Below are 14170 nucleotides of genomic sequence, written 5' to 3'. Positions count from 1 at the left end.
TAAAACAAACACGTGGCCTTTTTGTAAAGCCTGTAATTAACTGACAACACTATCTACAAATCCAGATTTTAGCTCGCAAGAACAGAATCTGACTTAATGTATTCGTTCAAGTTCCTAAATGATCTTGGTGGAACAAAGGTTATGACAGGGATGGTATTTTTTGCTTCCTATTTTGTTGAGTCTTTCTCAAGTATTTTCCACCTATTGATTTATCTTTTTTGCTCCAAACACTCCCATTTATTGGTATCCCATGACTCCTGTTTGTTGTTCTATTTTCATTGTTTTTTTGTTTTTTTTGCCTTTTTTGTTTATATCTTTATTACATCCTTGTTTGGGAAACCAAGTGCTGGTTTTTAGCCAGGAAGATATGCACAGCTTGTACCTTTGGTAACATTCCTCCTCCTCCTGTACTGCAGAAACTTAAGTAGATGATATACATATAAGGTTAATGAATAGTTAAACCTCACCTGAGAGCCAAACGAGCGGATATTCTCTGAAACTACTATGAAGACAGCTGTAACCTGGAACAAATCCCCGTACTGTACACCCTTACTGGTATCCTGAACTGCTCCAACCTGTGGCTGTCTCATCACAGCCGTTTTGTGTCCTTGTTGGGAAGCCGACTGCAAAATAATTCCATGGGGATGCAAAATTGAGACAAAGGCCACCCACGACTCTATTTTTGTTTAATCCCATGTTTTGTGTACAAGGCCTATGCAAAAATCATCTCAGTATGTTAACTCCTCGAGGAAGCACTTGATAAGTTAAATTCCTCTGGTTTTAATTACAAAGCTCAATCTTGAGCATAAACTTGTAGACGGACGTATCCCTTCTGCATTTTATTTCCTACTACATGTCAGTTGGGGTTCGCCTTCATTACCTGCTTTAATGCATTGATGAGATGTTTCAATGGTACACTTTGCTTGTCCCGCTTCATCTGCTCCCTTGCCCCACTAAGCACAGCCGTTCCCAAGTATTTCACACTATTGTGTGGTTGGGATTCCACACATTCAGATTTTTTTTTGTCTTTCCCTTCAACATGTGCATCTGCCCGTTCCTCCACCTGAAAAGTGAAAAGGTACAAATTGGTGGAAATCATCTTAAACCTTAGCTTTAAACACCAGTGTCTCTAGACTTTGTGTTACAGGATTGAATGAGTGGACGGACATTTGGAAGGGGAAGCAGCTGGAATGATTTCATCTCGGACTGTGCCGACACTATTAAAGGTCAATGCTGTTTTACTGTGTGGACACTGGACCGCAGTCCCTGTTTGCATTCCAGCTGTAAACAGTATTTGGGAGTTATCGCTTAGCTGTTTCCTAATACCGTCTCTTTCGTGGCTTTCTGGAGGATATGGAACCAACAGAGTCCCAAAAGTGCAAAAAACCCATCTGCTTCTGCCCCCTCTGGTCTTCTCTCCGTCCTTTTTACTTTACTTCCCTCAGCTGTACCAAGGGTCGATCTCTTTGCTCCGTTTCTCTCTGAGGGAATGCAATACACTGTCGGCCCTCAGATTATTGACATGAATCTATTGACATTTTTGTGTATGTATTATAATATTACTGTCAATGACTGATAAATATACAGAACTTGTTTTTATTTTGTTACATTTCATATATATACATAAATATATCTATATTAAAATGTTTACAATAAGATTTTTAATTTTTTTTCCTTTTTTTTTGTTTTTTTGTTTGTTTCCTTTTCTCCGAGTGATTAAATGAATGAAGAGTTGGAAACCCAGAAATGTTGCAGGAGGGTGTCAGTGCTATCTGCTTGTAGTCTAGTTATTAGTTTACAGTATTGATGATAATAGTATTGATAGCTGCTGTTTAACCTAGTGGAAAATGGACTGTGCATCACGAGCATGTCTTCATAATGTACCGCCAATGTAAAAGTCACACTGCAACTGTAAAAAGGCCAAGGATTCAAGCTGCCTGTCATGTCTGTACGCCACCAAATTACAAACGGTATACTGTAAAATGTATCTTAGATTATCTATATAAATACATATATTGTTAAGCTGTATCAACAGTTCAAAGTATTTGCTAATTTTACTACACTTTTATGTATATGTAGGGGGAGTCTTATGGCATATAAATTCTTCAAATTGAGTCAGGAGTTTAAAAGCAGACTATATTTTATAACGGCCTTTTAAGTTATTGCGGCCAAAGCACTGATATTATATATTTGCTGTAAAGAGAATTTAAGAGTTTTATTTTTCTGATATTAAAGTTACTTAATAAAGACAGTTTCATTTAAAGCCACGCCGTATTACTGTGATTCCTATCGTTATGGTGTTTTAATGTTTGTTTGCTGCTTTTTTGAGTTACCATGGGTACATTTCACCAAATTTACACATGATAATTTCCTCTCCCTCTTTCACATTTTAACTCATGAAATAAAAAACCAACACAATACTTGGGACCCATGCACGTGAGAGTCCCGTCGGACCGAATGTGATACTGCCACCATTTTCACCTTTGTGAAACTGGCCTGTTTCTGATTGTTGTTCTGAGGTCATACTTCCTGACTCAAGATAACATCTCTGTAACCAAAGAGTACTTTTTTAATTGGCAGAGTTACTGGGTGAAAGTTTGCAGGTGAAAAGAATGATTCAAAGTGCAGCACTCACCATGTAGTGATTATACATGTAATTGCCTCTCTCAAATGATTGATATTTACATTTATACATCACAGGCACAGAGGAGCATGGGTAAAGTGTGTGTAGTTGGGGAAACGAGAATTTTAAACTCTGGACGTTGGCGCCTCGGGTTTCCATCAGCTCAGAGGCAGGATTTTAAATGCCAATTTGACAGCATGACTTGATGTTTGCACAAAATGTGGCAGGTGAGGGTTATCAGTACACGCCACATGCAGTGTGTGGGGTTAGGTTGACTTGAAGGAAACTGCTGCAACTCCTTCAGACATGTTTGATGTCTGCAGCTGTCATTCAGACAAACTGGGGCATGATCCTGCAGCAGAGCTCGGTGCACGGCTGTGACTGATCTGAAAAGTCAGTCATCTGTTCACCCACACACGTGTTTTCAGTTGTGGTTGATTAGGCTTCAGCTCAGGCTTAATGAAAAAGTTACTGTAATTCACGTCCGCAATCTGCCTTTCTCACAGCAGACCTGTCACCTGAAGTAAAAGAGCTAATAATGGCTCTACTCCACCTTAGTGTTGCTCCTGCTGTATTTGCCAAGGCAAGATGCCTTACATCTTTATCACGCTGTGTAAAAGGTCTATAGGAACATGTTTTGACATGTAATAGCAGGAGGTACAATTAAGTATTCCAGTGAGCCAGCGGGCACAATACCAGGAGGTCCCCTACGTGGAATGCAGCCATGTTTGGCGTTATTAAATACACCTGTGGTTTTCCTGCTATGACATGTCAAAGGGTCTGCTGGTACACTGAGCTCCTGTACTTTCATCCTTGTAACCACGTTTACCTCTTGAGAAAATAAACAGGTCACCACTTAGAGAATATCAAGCAAAGTTTAATTACAGACTCTCACATAAGAAATACAGGTCAAATTTATATCTGCAATCTGTATCATAGTAGTCAACATCAACTCATCTGAGCTGTGTCTTTAGGCTTCTATAATGACTGCAAGTAATATAAAAACATCTGTCCACCTTAAAGCACAGCAGAATATAACAGATTATTTCTCCAGATGGAATTCAGCATCTTTCAGTAACATACAATCAGAAAATATCCCGTTTCCTGCCATTCGATCAATTGGATGCATAATTATGTAATAAATCCTTAAGTTTGACTCTTTTAATCCCTGATCTAGGACAAACGTTTTTCAAACAATGCTATTCAAATTATGGTGAAACGATCAAAGATGGAACAGGCCAAAAAAACTGGATAGCAAAGTGGATAATTTCCTGTGATGAAAAGACCCCAATTTTCAACTAAATCTTGAATCTTGGTGACCAGAAAGAAAACACCGAATGGCATTTTGATGTGAAAAACAACAAGCACGAACAGATGCTTGTGAATAAATGAACTTTGTACTATTGATCAATGTGTGTGATCAATAACAAATGCCTTTAAAAACAGAATGCATCATATGCAGCGTGGGACAGAGGAGAGGAGGGGATGCACGTTGATATCAAATTATTTCTGTGCGTCAAACCTTCACCTGTTTCAGCACTTGCCAGAGAGAGAACATGCCTGTAACTCATGTTACCTTCAAAGAGAAGCGGCACACCAATAGCTGATGGAGTTAATGTATTTGTACAAAATTAGGTATTCTTGAGGAGCTTGGCTGCTAAAATGTTGAGTTTATAGGATTAAAATGGATCGCTTACATCAGTTGTGACTGTGTAGCTTCCCTCTGTGTGCCTTTAATACCAGCAACACACCTGTATGATGCAGGTGCTGGCATCTACTCTCCTCAGATAGTCCAGTTTCCCTGTGTAAGTGAACTATTCTTAGTTTAAAAAGGAGGTAGGGTTAAAAGGGGGTCTATTTGTCATTACAATTCATGCAAACATTGACATGCACTTCAAAAATAAAGTTATTTACATGGATTAAAATGGGGAAAAAAAACTACAACCAAAAAGAAAAGAAACCCTACGGATGTGTCTAAATGCCTATAGAGTGAAAGGGCAACGACAGATTTTAAAAAGGTGTCTTAGTGTCACATGTGTTTTCAATACAAATGCATCACAATGTCGCCTCTGCTTACAATTCTCCATAGAATAAAAGCCAACCTGTTCACTCCCTTCATTCATATTGCAGGACAAGCATCTCAAAATATGGGTTGTAAAGTTAAAAACAAGAAAAAAAACCAGTAAAGTGCTAAAAATATAATACAAATCAATTAATATAAGTAACAAAATAAAACCAAGAAAATATATCAATATTGCTGGGAAACTGTCTTAAATTCTCTTATCTGTCAGTAAACTATACACAAGAGACCTGGATCAAGTAGTATATAAGTGGGCTGCAAGTCATAAGATATCTAAGTACAATAATTCTGAACTAGAGTGGACAGAATGTCGGGCATGTTTGGAGAGAAAAATCAATAAAACTGAAATGAATACAAATAAACATAATTACTTTGAAAGTCCATTAAAAAAAAAGAAAGAAAAGAAAACCTCCAAATTAATGCAACTGGGGCAAAGTCCAGCAGCTGACTGGACCTTTCGTTCTCATGATCATGCTGTACGTTTTTGAGCATTTAGTACTTTGGTTTGCCAAAACATTGATAAACCCTGTTCCTTATACTGTGATTAAATCTCAGATGCCCACAGTCAACTGTCTGCCTGCGCTCTGCTTTCATCTCACTGAACCAAAAAGCAGCCGCTTTCTTTTTTTTTTTGCTCTCAACTTTAAAGTGAGGAAGGGCAGGCAGCTCACAGACGACGAATGAGATTTATCCCATGTGGCAGCATAAAAGAGGGCGTTTCCCTAAACAGTAACCATACCTGAAACAGACTGGAGGTGGCCCATGAATGATCACTTAAATGAACCTGTCATCACAGTGTCCGCAAAAACAGGTATATTGTATCAGCATCATGGGTAATTCAACTTTTTAGGTCATGATGTTACAACAGCCTCAAAAAACTGCATTAGCGTAGTCGTGACGTGTAGTGAGGAGCATTGTTGTCTGGTCCTACACCTCAACCGATGGCTCTACCTGTAGTCCACTATCTTGTTTGACTGAGGAGGGAAAAAAGATTTGTCATTGGACACCCACCAGGCCCACAGCCCGTTTTTAAGGTCCAAATCCATAGTTTGATAATACCCGACCTAAAAGACTCTAGGGACTTGAGCTTGTTTAAGTTCAGAGGTTGAGTTGGCTTTAGGCGTGGTGCGTGTCGCTTTATTTTAATGTGATATTCGCACATGGTTGTGAGCGTCTAATATGAGCGGATCAGCAGCGGCGGTGATCAGCATGATGTCGAGCCGTGATCCTCGCCGCTAAGAGTCCTGCTGCTTTTCTATTCAGCCTGACCGAACTCGCTCATTATCCCAGGTGTGAAGCGGTCTGTCACAGGTTGAAAACTGACACGCCGGAAAACCAGCAGCGCTGGTGACACTGGATATGAGAGCCTGTGTGTGCAGCGGCTCGTCCCACAGCTGAACGGCACTCAGATGCTCTTGTATTGTTCAGTGAATCCAACGTCTGTCAGTAGTTGGTGGTTGAGGACTCCGGGGACGCAGAGTAGTCGGCGTACATTCCAGTTTCGTGGGATCTGCAGGTCATCTATGTGCATGTTGTGGTGCTTGATAACTGTAGTTATCTGTGACGTCTTTTTCTAGTCCTACAGTTCACCATTCCAGTCCTCGCAAATCAAAGCCATCTATCAAAAATATATAGAAATATATCTTTAATATATGGCTTTGGCTCATAGTTTAGTTAGTGTCACTCTTGCTTAAAAAGCTAAAGCTGGGGCCACAGTGCACAGAGGTTCCTCAAACACATCTTCTCCACTCACACCAGTTCACAGAGGAAGACTTTCCATCACCACTGCATGCTGCGGTGTGATGCTGCAGTTAAAAAACAAAATCTCAGTCCAGAGGTTGTGGGTCTGCTATAGGCATTGTGTGCAGAACCTCGTCCAGTAACTGCAGAGCTCTGTGCAGGTGGATCTCGATCCAGCAGGGGGTCTCCTTGATGCTCTGGCGGGGGTAGTCAGGCCCCCAGCCCTTAACAAAACTCATCCTGAGAATACACAGCCTCCGGAGGTCGTCCACCCCGATGCCGGCTGCTGCCGACAGACCTGAGAGGACGGGAGGAGAGGGAGTCGCTATCAGGTCAGTGTGAAACGGTGTATGTGTGAAGAACTTCACACCACGTGTGCTGTTCATTAAAACTTGAAGGAATATTCATGTAAATTATATTAACAAAACACTGAAAAAACAAATTAAGGGTGATTTCAAGTGATTTTTGTTAGCATGGGCTGAAACAATAAGTTGATTGTCGATAGAAAATTAATCAGCATTTTTTTATTAATAGTTCAAGTCAACTTTTAGGCATATATTCACTGGTTCCAGTATCTCAAATGTAAGTAATTGGTTTTTTCCTAGACCATGACGACCGTAAACTGTATTTCTTTGGGTTATGAACTGATGGTCACAAGGAAAATGTGGTGGGCACATCTAAAACATATTCAAAAGACCAAATGATAAATGATGAATCAAGAAAATTCCTGGCAGTTAAATTGATTATGAATATAGATGCAGTCCAATTATCAAGCACTTGTCCCTAACAAAAACATCAGTCTATGTGAAAGTGACGAGTCAGAGGCGAACGCTAGATCAGCTTGACTTTTAGAGCACCAGAGCAAGATAGCAGATATTCATCATCCAATTGGAATTCAATATGATCTTGTAGTGCTATAATATCCCATTTGTTTTACCAGAGTGTACGTAACGTTTTATTAGAATGCAAATTGTGCCAACCATCTAAGCATTTCTCTGCTCCTCATAGATTAGTGCAAAGCTCAAACTCACTGCTAACTGGCAATAAAACTGACATCAGACTTGCATCATGAGCCTTACCGACAGCTGAAACCATCGCCTCTACGCCCTACTCTCTTTATGTGCGAGTGTGCATCTGTATTTGCGGTAACGGTATCTTACTAATAGCTGGAGCTATCCCTCCTACTGATCCAGGTCCAGGTATATTTCCAGCCACAGCGGCTGCTTGGGCTGCAGCTGCTGCTTGAGCCGTAGCAGCCTGCTGTTGCATCTGCCTGTGACACTGACGAAGATCGAACACCTGTCGGGAGAGAAGAGACTTTAAACACTGTCCATTCAGCAGCAATTAGCCCCTCGCACAGGAGACATGTAACCACCGCAGGTTGCTAATCAGGGAGAACCTCCGTAAGAGCTGGGCTGCGTGAGGATTACTCTACACGAGTGGAAAAGATGGGAAACTGGCAGTGTGGGGAACATTTTTGTGAAATACACACAACTACTCTCTGAAACCAATGCCAATAAAAGGGCAGAGTGTCCAGAGGGGAGACTGGATGGAAAAGGATGTTTGCAGCTTTCACTCCAAAAGAGGAAAAAGAACATTTCATAAAATGTCAACCTTAAGTGATGTCCTCATTTTCACAGCCCAGTGAGCCATGTGCCTACCTTGATGTAAGCGCTGGGGTAGATTTTGTGAACAGCGTCCCCAGGGGCTCGACCGGCCTCTCTGTCCAGGTAGTAACTCTGAACAAACACTGCGTGGTCACTGAGGCATCGCACCCACACATCTCCTTCGCCCTTACACTCCAGCTGGACCCCTTTTCCAATGTGAAGCCTGGGGAGAGAGGAAAGAGGAGCGTAGGGAATACAGGAAACAGGGAGAGAACATGAACAACCTTTGAACTTTGTAAATTAATCCAGTTTGGTTTTGACTGTGACTTAAACACATTGTCTGACGGTGTGGGTGTGTGATTCCTAGAACTGTTATCTTGGATCAACTTGTGCCTCTTTCACTTGAGCTTTCAGCTGATGTGCTGTTAGTACTGATAATGTGGTGAAGTTGTCACGTCTCGTGTTTGTAGATAAAATTTATAGCTGCGTCACTGCACATCTAAAGAAACCAACAATGACAAGGATGTCAGGTGTTATTTGTTGCTTTTATATGAGCTTGTTCCTGGTTCCAGTGTAAGAAAAAGAGCTCTATGATTATTTCCTGACATTAAAATGCTGTGTTACTTCAGAAAGCACATTGGCAGTCAGGTTTTAACCGTTTCGCTATACACACTCAGGGGAACAGGCCCACCTACCTTGCCCTCTCAATAGCCTCAGTGCGATGTACGTTGCTTAACTGGCCCAAACAGAACCTGTCTCCTCCTGAGGGGTCGACGTAGCCGTCCACTGTCACAATGGGGCAAGAAGAGGGCACCTTAAACGTCTCCCCGACTTGAACGTCCATCTCAAAGTAAGCAATGGAGCACCAGTAGTCGGGAGCTGAAACAGAGGGGAGAGCCTGACGTGATTCAGTTTAAATCATAAATGGAAATGAACAGCAGTTCTGCCCCCTTGCTCCTCATCAAGGCAATATGAAACTTTTGTGACTTTTCTTTTCGAAAAAACAAGCACCACATTTCTGCCTGATGACTAAAAATGTGATATTTTTAACTGATAAATGGCTAAAACCATTAACCAGATTCTGTCCAGGGTTTTGGCACTTGTGGGTTGTGTGTTCTCACCTGGATGATTGGATATGGGAGGCTGAAAGGCGAGCTCATTATGCACCGGCCCTGAGAGAGACAAAAAGTAACGGCAGATCACCCACTTTGCAAAAGATTAATTCAAGCATGTGACTTTATCCATGGATTTAGTTACAGCTGAAGTAACAGTGAGTACTTACAGTAATGCGTAGGATGTGGCATAGGAGGGTGGTGCTGTAGATGACCGTTGGTGTGGTGGGGTATGTTGGGGGTGAAGCTGCTGTTCCTGGGCCAGGTTGAGCTGGCACCTGAGGCGAAAAGGAGGACAAAAGTCAGAGATCCACAAGTGGACTGATAAAAGAATATGGACTCATAAATGTCAAAACAGAAGCAGAAAACTTAAAATGAGACATTTAAGTCTTCAACCATCGATGGAGACACACACTGCGCGTGCAATACACACACAGACATAGGGACACACAGCCTGGCAAGCAAGTACACACACACACACACAGAAATATTTTACCACTGGATCTTACTTCCTGATCCTGCAGCAATGGCAGGGAAGGACGACGTTGCAGCAGAGGTGGAGGCCTCAGCAGGTGGGAGCAGGTTCGGGGTCCCAAATGATTCAGAGGGGGCCGGGCGGCTGCTGGATGGGGGGTGCTGGATGGTCTGGATGGAGTGCCCTCCCTCGATGGAGGGCAGACTCTGCGGCCCATCAAAGTCGTACTCATCCTTAACCATCAGTGCTGAGCTGGGTCCAGAACTGGTCAGCGTCAGTCCTGATAAGTCTGTGGACCGGGGAAAAGGATGAAGAGGTAGAGCAAGTGCAGACTGTGGGTTAGATAAGTTTCAAGTCTACAACCAATGGCATCTAGAACTACTAAAACAGTGTTTACATTAATGTCATCCTCTGAAGGCAGCTGCTGGTCTCATACACCTCAGTGCACTATAACAAACACAGAACTGAAACTTTGACACAGAATCTCTGTAGTTCTGTTTATCGTCTACGAGTTTTAATGAACCTCACATACATTTTAACAGATTTTAAGAACACAAACTGAAACTCTGTCCCTGTTACTCACCTATGCCAGGAGACACCACTCTCTCATAGTGGTAGGGGTTGACACACACATTGTCACACTTAAGGTCAAAGGCAAACTGGCAGTATTTGACGTGCTTCAGTTCATTCTTATGCAGGTCAGGCCACCGCCACAGCCGGGCATAGATTACATGAGGGAACCCTTTTCGACCAGCCACCTGGGAGTGAACACAGGAGAGCAGTCGATTCATTTGTAAACCCTCTGTCCTTAGGGCTGACGTCACACGCTGTGTTAAGTCAATTAGTGGAATGTGGCTTGTTTTCCACTGTTGTGGTGAACAGCATGTTCCGACTGGACAAACACACACTGATTTTTCCTGAAATTTCCTGAATATTCTCACCTTTTTTCAGCTTGCTAACTTTCCACAAGTTAACCTTGTTCATTTTTGTGCTAAATTAATTGAATTCTCCATTTCATAATCACAACTTGTAACATTTACATCGGCAAATTTCTTGTCTCGCATTTTGGATTCAAGTTGAGTGCCAGAGGACAACTGAGAAAACTAATTGTTTCTGTCCTTTCGCTACCAAAATGGCCAACAATTAGTGATTCCAGCTTCTTAAATGTGAATACTTGAGGCTTGTCTTTGCCACAAATGACAGTGAAGTGAATATCTTTGGGTTTTGGGATGTTAATCGGACAAATCAAGCAACAATGAGCTTTGGAAAATCATGTATGGCATTCTTCACCATTTTCTGACAAATATACAGATTAATCTACACTGAATATAGTCATTACTTCTAGTCATAGTGCATATGCTGAGCAGCTTGTCGTGGGCTTTGTTTTAATTCATGCATTCATTCAAAGCAGTTTAATCTGATGCCTGGATAGTTTGCTGCAGGTGGAAGTCACTAACAGATCTGTTATTTACCCAAGCATGTCAAAACTAATCAATACCACCGTTAAGAGTAGAAACCGCCGTCATATTTTTGAACCTATGTGGATTAAATGAACTGTATCGTCCTACCTGCAGCCGTCCATCAAGTGTTCTCTGGATGGTCACACACTTGCTGGGATGGGCCCCATTGGTGGTGATAGCTGTGATGAGGGAGTCAAGCTCGTCTTTTTTCTCCTTCAGCTTTTTCACCAGGCTCTCGATGGCCCGCTTGGCAAACGTCTCACTCTCCCCGCCCTGCCTGTGACACATCAGGCTGTGCACAATGCTCAGGCAGGCATCGTTGCTGGTGGGTGTGTTGGTGATGGACATCCTGACTCCTGTCTCTGACTGCACTTTCTTAAGAGTATGTGTGACGTTGACACAGTTTCACATAATCAGGAAGCCCGAACAGAGACGATTTCCAGGGGATTGATAAAACTCTCCGACCACAAACCTCTCAGCATCAGGAGGAAAGGTGAAAGGTCTGAAAGGAGAGCATAACATGCAAGTTTCTGATTAAATTTAAGGAAGGTGCTGATTCAACTTTATGCTCATTTTGTTCATGTTCATGTTGTTATGGTGAGAATTCTTTCCAATAGTGTAAATACACCGGATATCCTAATTGAAAGATTAGATTTTATTTCAGTGATGTTGTATAATATGTAAATAAACCGACCACTGTAAAAAAGAGGCTGTATTCTACTTTTGTTTAGTTTCTAATTTATTCAGACTGGAGGCTGTCGGTTACTGCCATGCTACTATTGTACTATACTGTTGAGAAAATCCGGCTGGCAGATCAGCCTTTGCAGCCAAAACACACGATGTTTCTGTTTTGAGTCTGGGCAGCTGGCACAAGGCACGAAACCACAAACTACACCGCTCTACTTAACAAAATCAGCTGAATAATGTTAATGCTAGCTCAACCACGACCTAATGACAGGACCAAACAGCATTTTGCACATTTGCATTTGAGTTTAAAACCCCCGGGGCTGTGCACTCCGTGGTGAGAATGAAGTTAAAATAGTTGTGTTCGTTGTTTCTTCTTAGCTACCCAGCTAGCGGCGCCACTCTGGCTGCGGGGAGGCTGCGTGAAGTTAGTGCAGACAGACCACGCTAACCGGAAGTGAGCGCGCTGTCTTCAAAATAAAGGCGAGACGTGTAGGACAACTTGGAGGATGTGCTCTTCTACTAGAAGAAGAATCAGAATTAACTGCATAATTTATTCATTCTACTTACCCAGAATGACACACGACAAAAACCAAGGACAAACAAAGCTGAACATCAACATTTGACTGATACATACAGGTATAAAAAGTGTAGAAAACTATACATGGAATACAATGACATTTGTAAACAACAGGACAATAGAGAAAATGAGCTGGGGTTAAAATATAATGATTAATGACATGAGATATTATGCTTACTTCCATTTTAAAGTAATTGTATTTATTTGTGGAAGTAAATTCATAAACTTGTGACGCACTAACACCTGTAACAGGTGCTTTATTAAGATATGGGTCACACATTACTCACATTATGTGTCTGAATCATATTTGCTGGCCACTAATATTTACTGTAAAAGGTATTTTACTGCCCTTTCAGGTGACGGGGCTACTATGTGCATCACTCATCACGAATGATTTTATTCTTGAAGAGCCTGACCGGAAATAATCACGTGTATTAACGCACCAATGACATCGGCTTTGCTAGCTACCAATGACTGTTGATAGCAAACTAGCTAACCTAGCATGCTACTATGAGGTTAGCTGGCGTGTTTGTTTATTATGGCCAGTTCAGCGCAATAATTTGTTTGATAGATGGCAACGAAATAGTTTCATAAAACTGTGGTATTAAACACTGGTCGGTAGGTGATCGCTGTGCAGTTAAAAAATGCCAAACGAGGTGAAGCTGTGTAAGTAGCTGGTGTACTTGACGCTACCTGGAGTTAGCTGGTGTGGCAGCTAGCAGCCCACGTTACCGAGCCGACGGGGCCAGCGGTGCGGCTGTGCAGGTCCTGTGTCCCTCCTGGGTTATCCTCATTAATTTCATCAGCTGTTTACAAAAACACGGTGGAGAAAACGGGGCCTTGTCCGTGGGCTGTGCGCTTACATCCTCCAAACGAGAACGCGGATCAAGTCAGACTCAAAATCTCTGATTTCGTGTCAAGCTCCGACCCACTTCACCCCCTTCTCACAACAGTTCCTCCAATAGCGCGCATGCGCAAAACAATGTTCACACAGATTATTATTATTAAAAGGTCAAATCCTAATTGTACTTTCCTAGCTACTAAATTATATATTATAATTATTTCTGCCGATGCTTGTGCCATTGTTATCACTAAGTTCAAGTATAACTAAGCATATTCCCTGTTACCGTGCTTGTAATAATAATTTTTAATACATCTTTTTTTTAGTCATACTTTTATATATTTATATTTTACTTTGTGTTTGAAGTGTATTCTTATTCTTATTCTTTTGGAGCTGTGTGTAACAAAAAGCAATTTCCCCCTGGGGATTATTAAAGTAATTCTGATTCTGATTCTGTATTACTGCCACTGCCACATTTTAAATCTACTTTCACCTGCACTGCATTACCACTGCTGCCACCTCTCTGTCTACAACCTCTGGGCTGCTCCTAGCACTTTATTTCTCTTCCCTGATACAGTCCACATGCCCCCTTTTGCCTCCCAATTTAGCCAGTGGTGTTGTACTGGAAATCTCCCAGTGGCAGAAAGACAATATAGTAAAAAATGTACACAAGCACAGCACACATGTTCTGCATGAGTACTTTACTTGTGTATTGAACCTGAAGCTATTTTGTATTTCTACTCTAATTCTGGTACATTTCATAGGAAAAACGCCAAATTTTCTGTTGAAGTTTTGGGACCCTCTTTGCACCAAACTTAAATGCCATTATACTCACTGGAGTCCTGTGGAGCAGAGTTTGTTATCAAGAGGACGAATACACAGATACACACATTTCACGATACACAGAAATGATTATAGGCAGAAATGTTTCATACAATTTCACTGACAAGCAGAGCAGTTTTGTCTGG

General features: G+C 41.7%; 1 protein-coding gene across 1 annotated transcript; it reads right to left on the bottom strand.

Annotated features, from left to right (window-relative positions):
* Nucleotides 1-3479: 3479 nt before the first annotated feature.
* Nucleotides 3480-13192, bottom strand: LOC139203468 (mothers against decapentaplegic homolog 4). Its single transcript, XM_070833224.1, has 11 exons — nucleotides 13055-13192; nucleotides 11206-11599; nucleotides 10221-10395; nucleotides 9672-9926; nucleotides 9333-9440; nucleotides 9172-9222; nucleotides 8746-8929; nucleotides 8105-8273; nucleotides 7604-7742; nucleotides 6459-6741; nucleotides 3480-6392 (listed from the first exon to the last, which is right to left on the bottom strand). Exons 2-10 carry the CDS (start codon nucleotides 11443-11445, stop codon nucleotides 6530-6532), a joined length of 1533 nt encoding a protein of 510 aa, XP_070689325.1. The 5' UTR covers nucleotides 11446-11599; nucleotides 13055-13192; the 3' UTR covers nucleotides 3480-6392; nucleotides 6459-6529.
* Between the last annotated feature and the right edge of the window lie 978 nt (nucleotides 13193-14170).

Source organism: Pempheris klunzingeri, chromosome 7 (assembly GCF_042242105.1).
Source record: "Pempheris klunzingeri isolate RE-2024b chromosome 7, fPemKlu1.hap1, whole genome shotgun sequence".
NCBI lineage: Eukaryota > Metazoa > Chordata > Actinopteri > Acropomatiformes > Pempheridae > Pempheris > Pempheris klunzingeri.
This window is presented reverse-complemented; position numbering and strand designations above follow the sequence as displayed.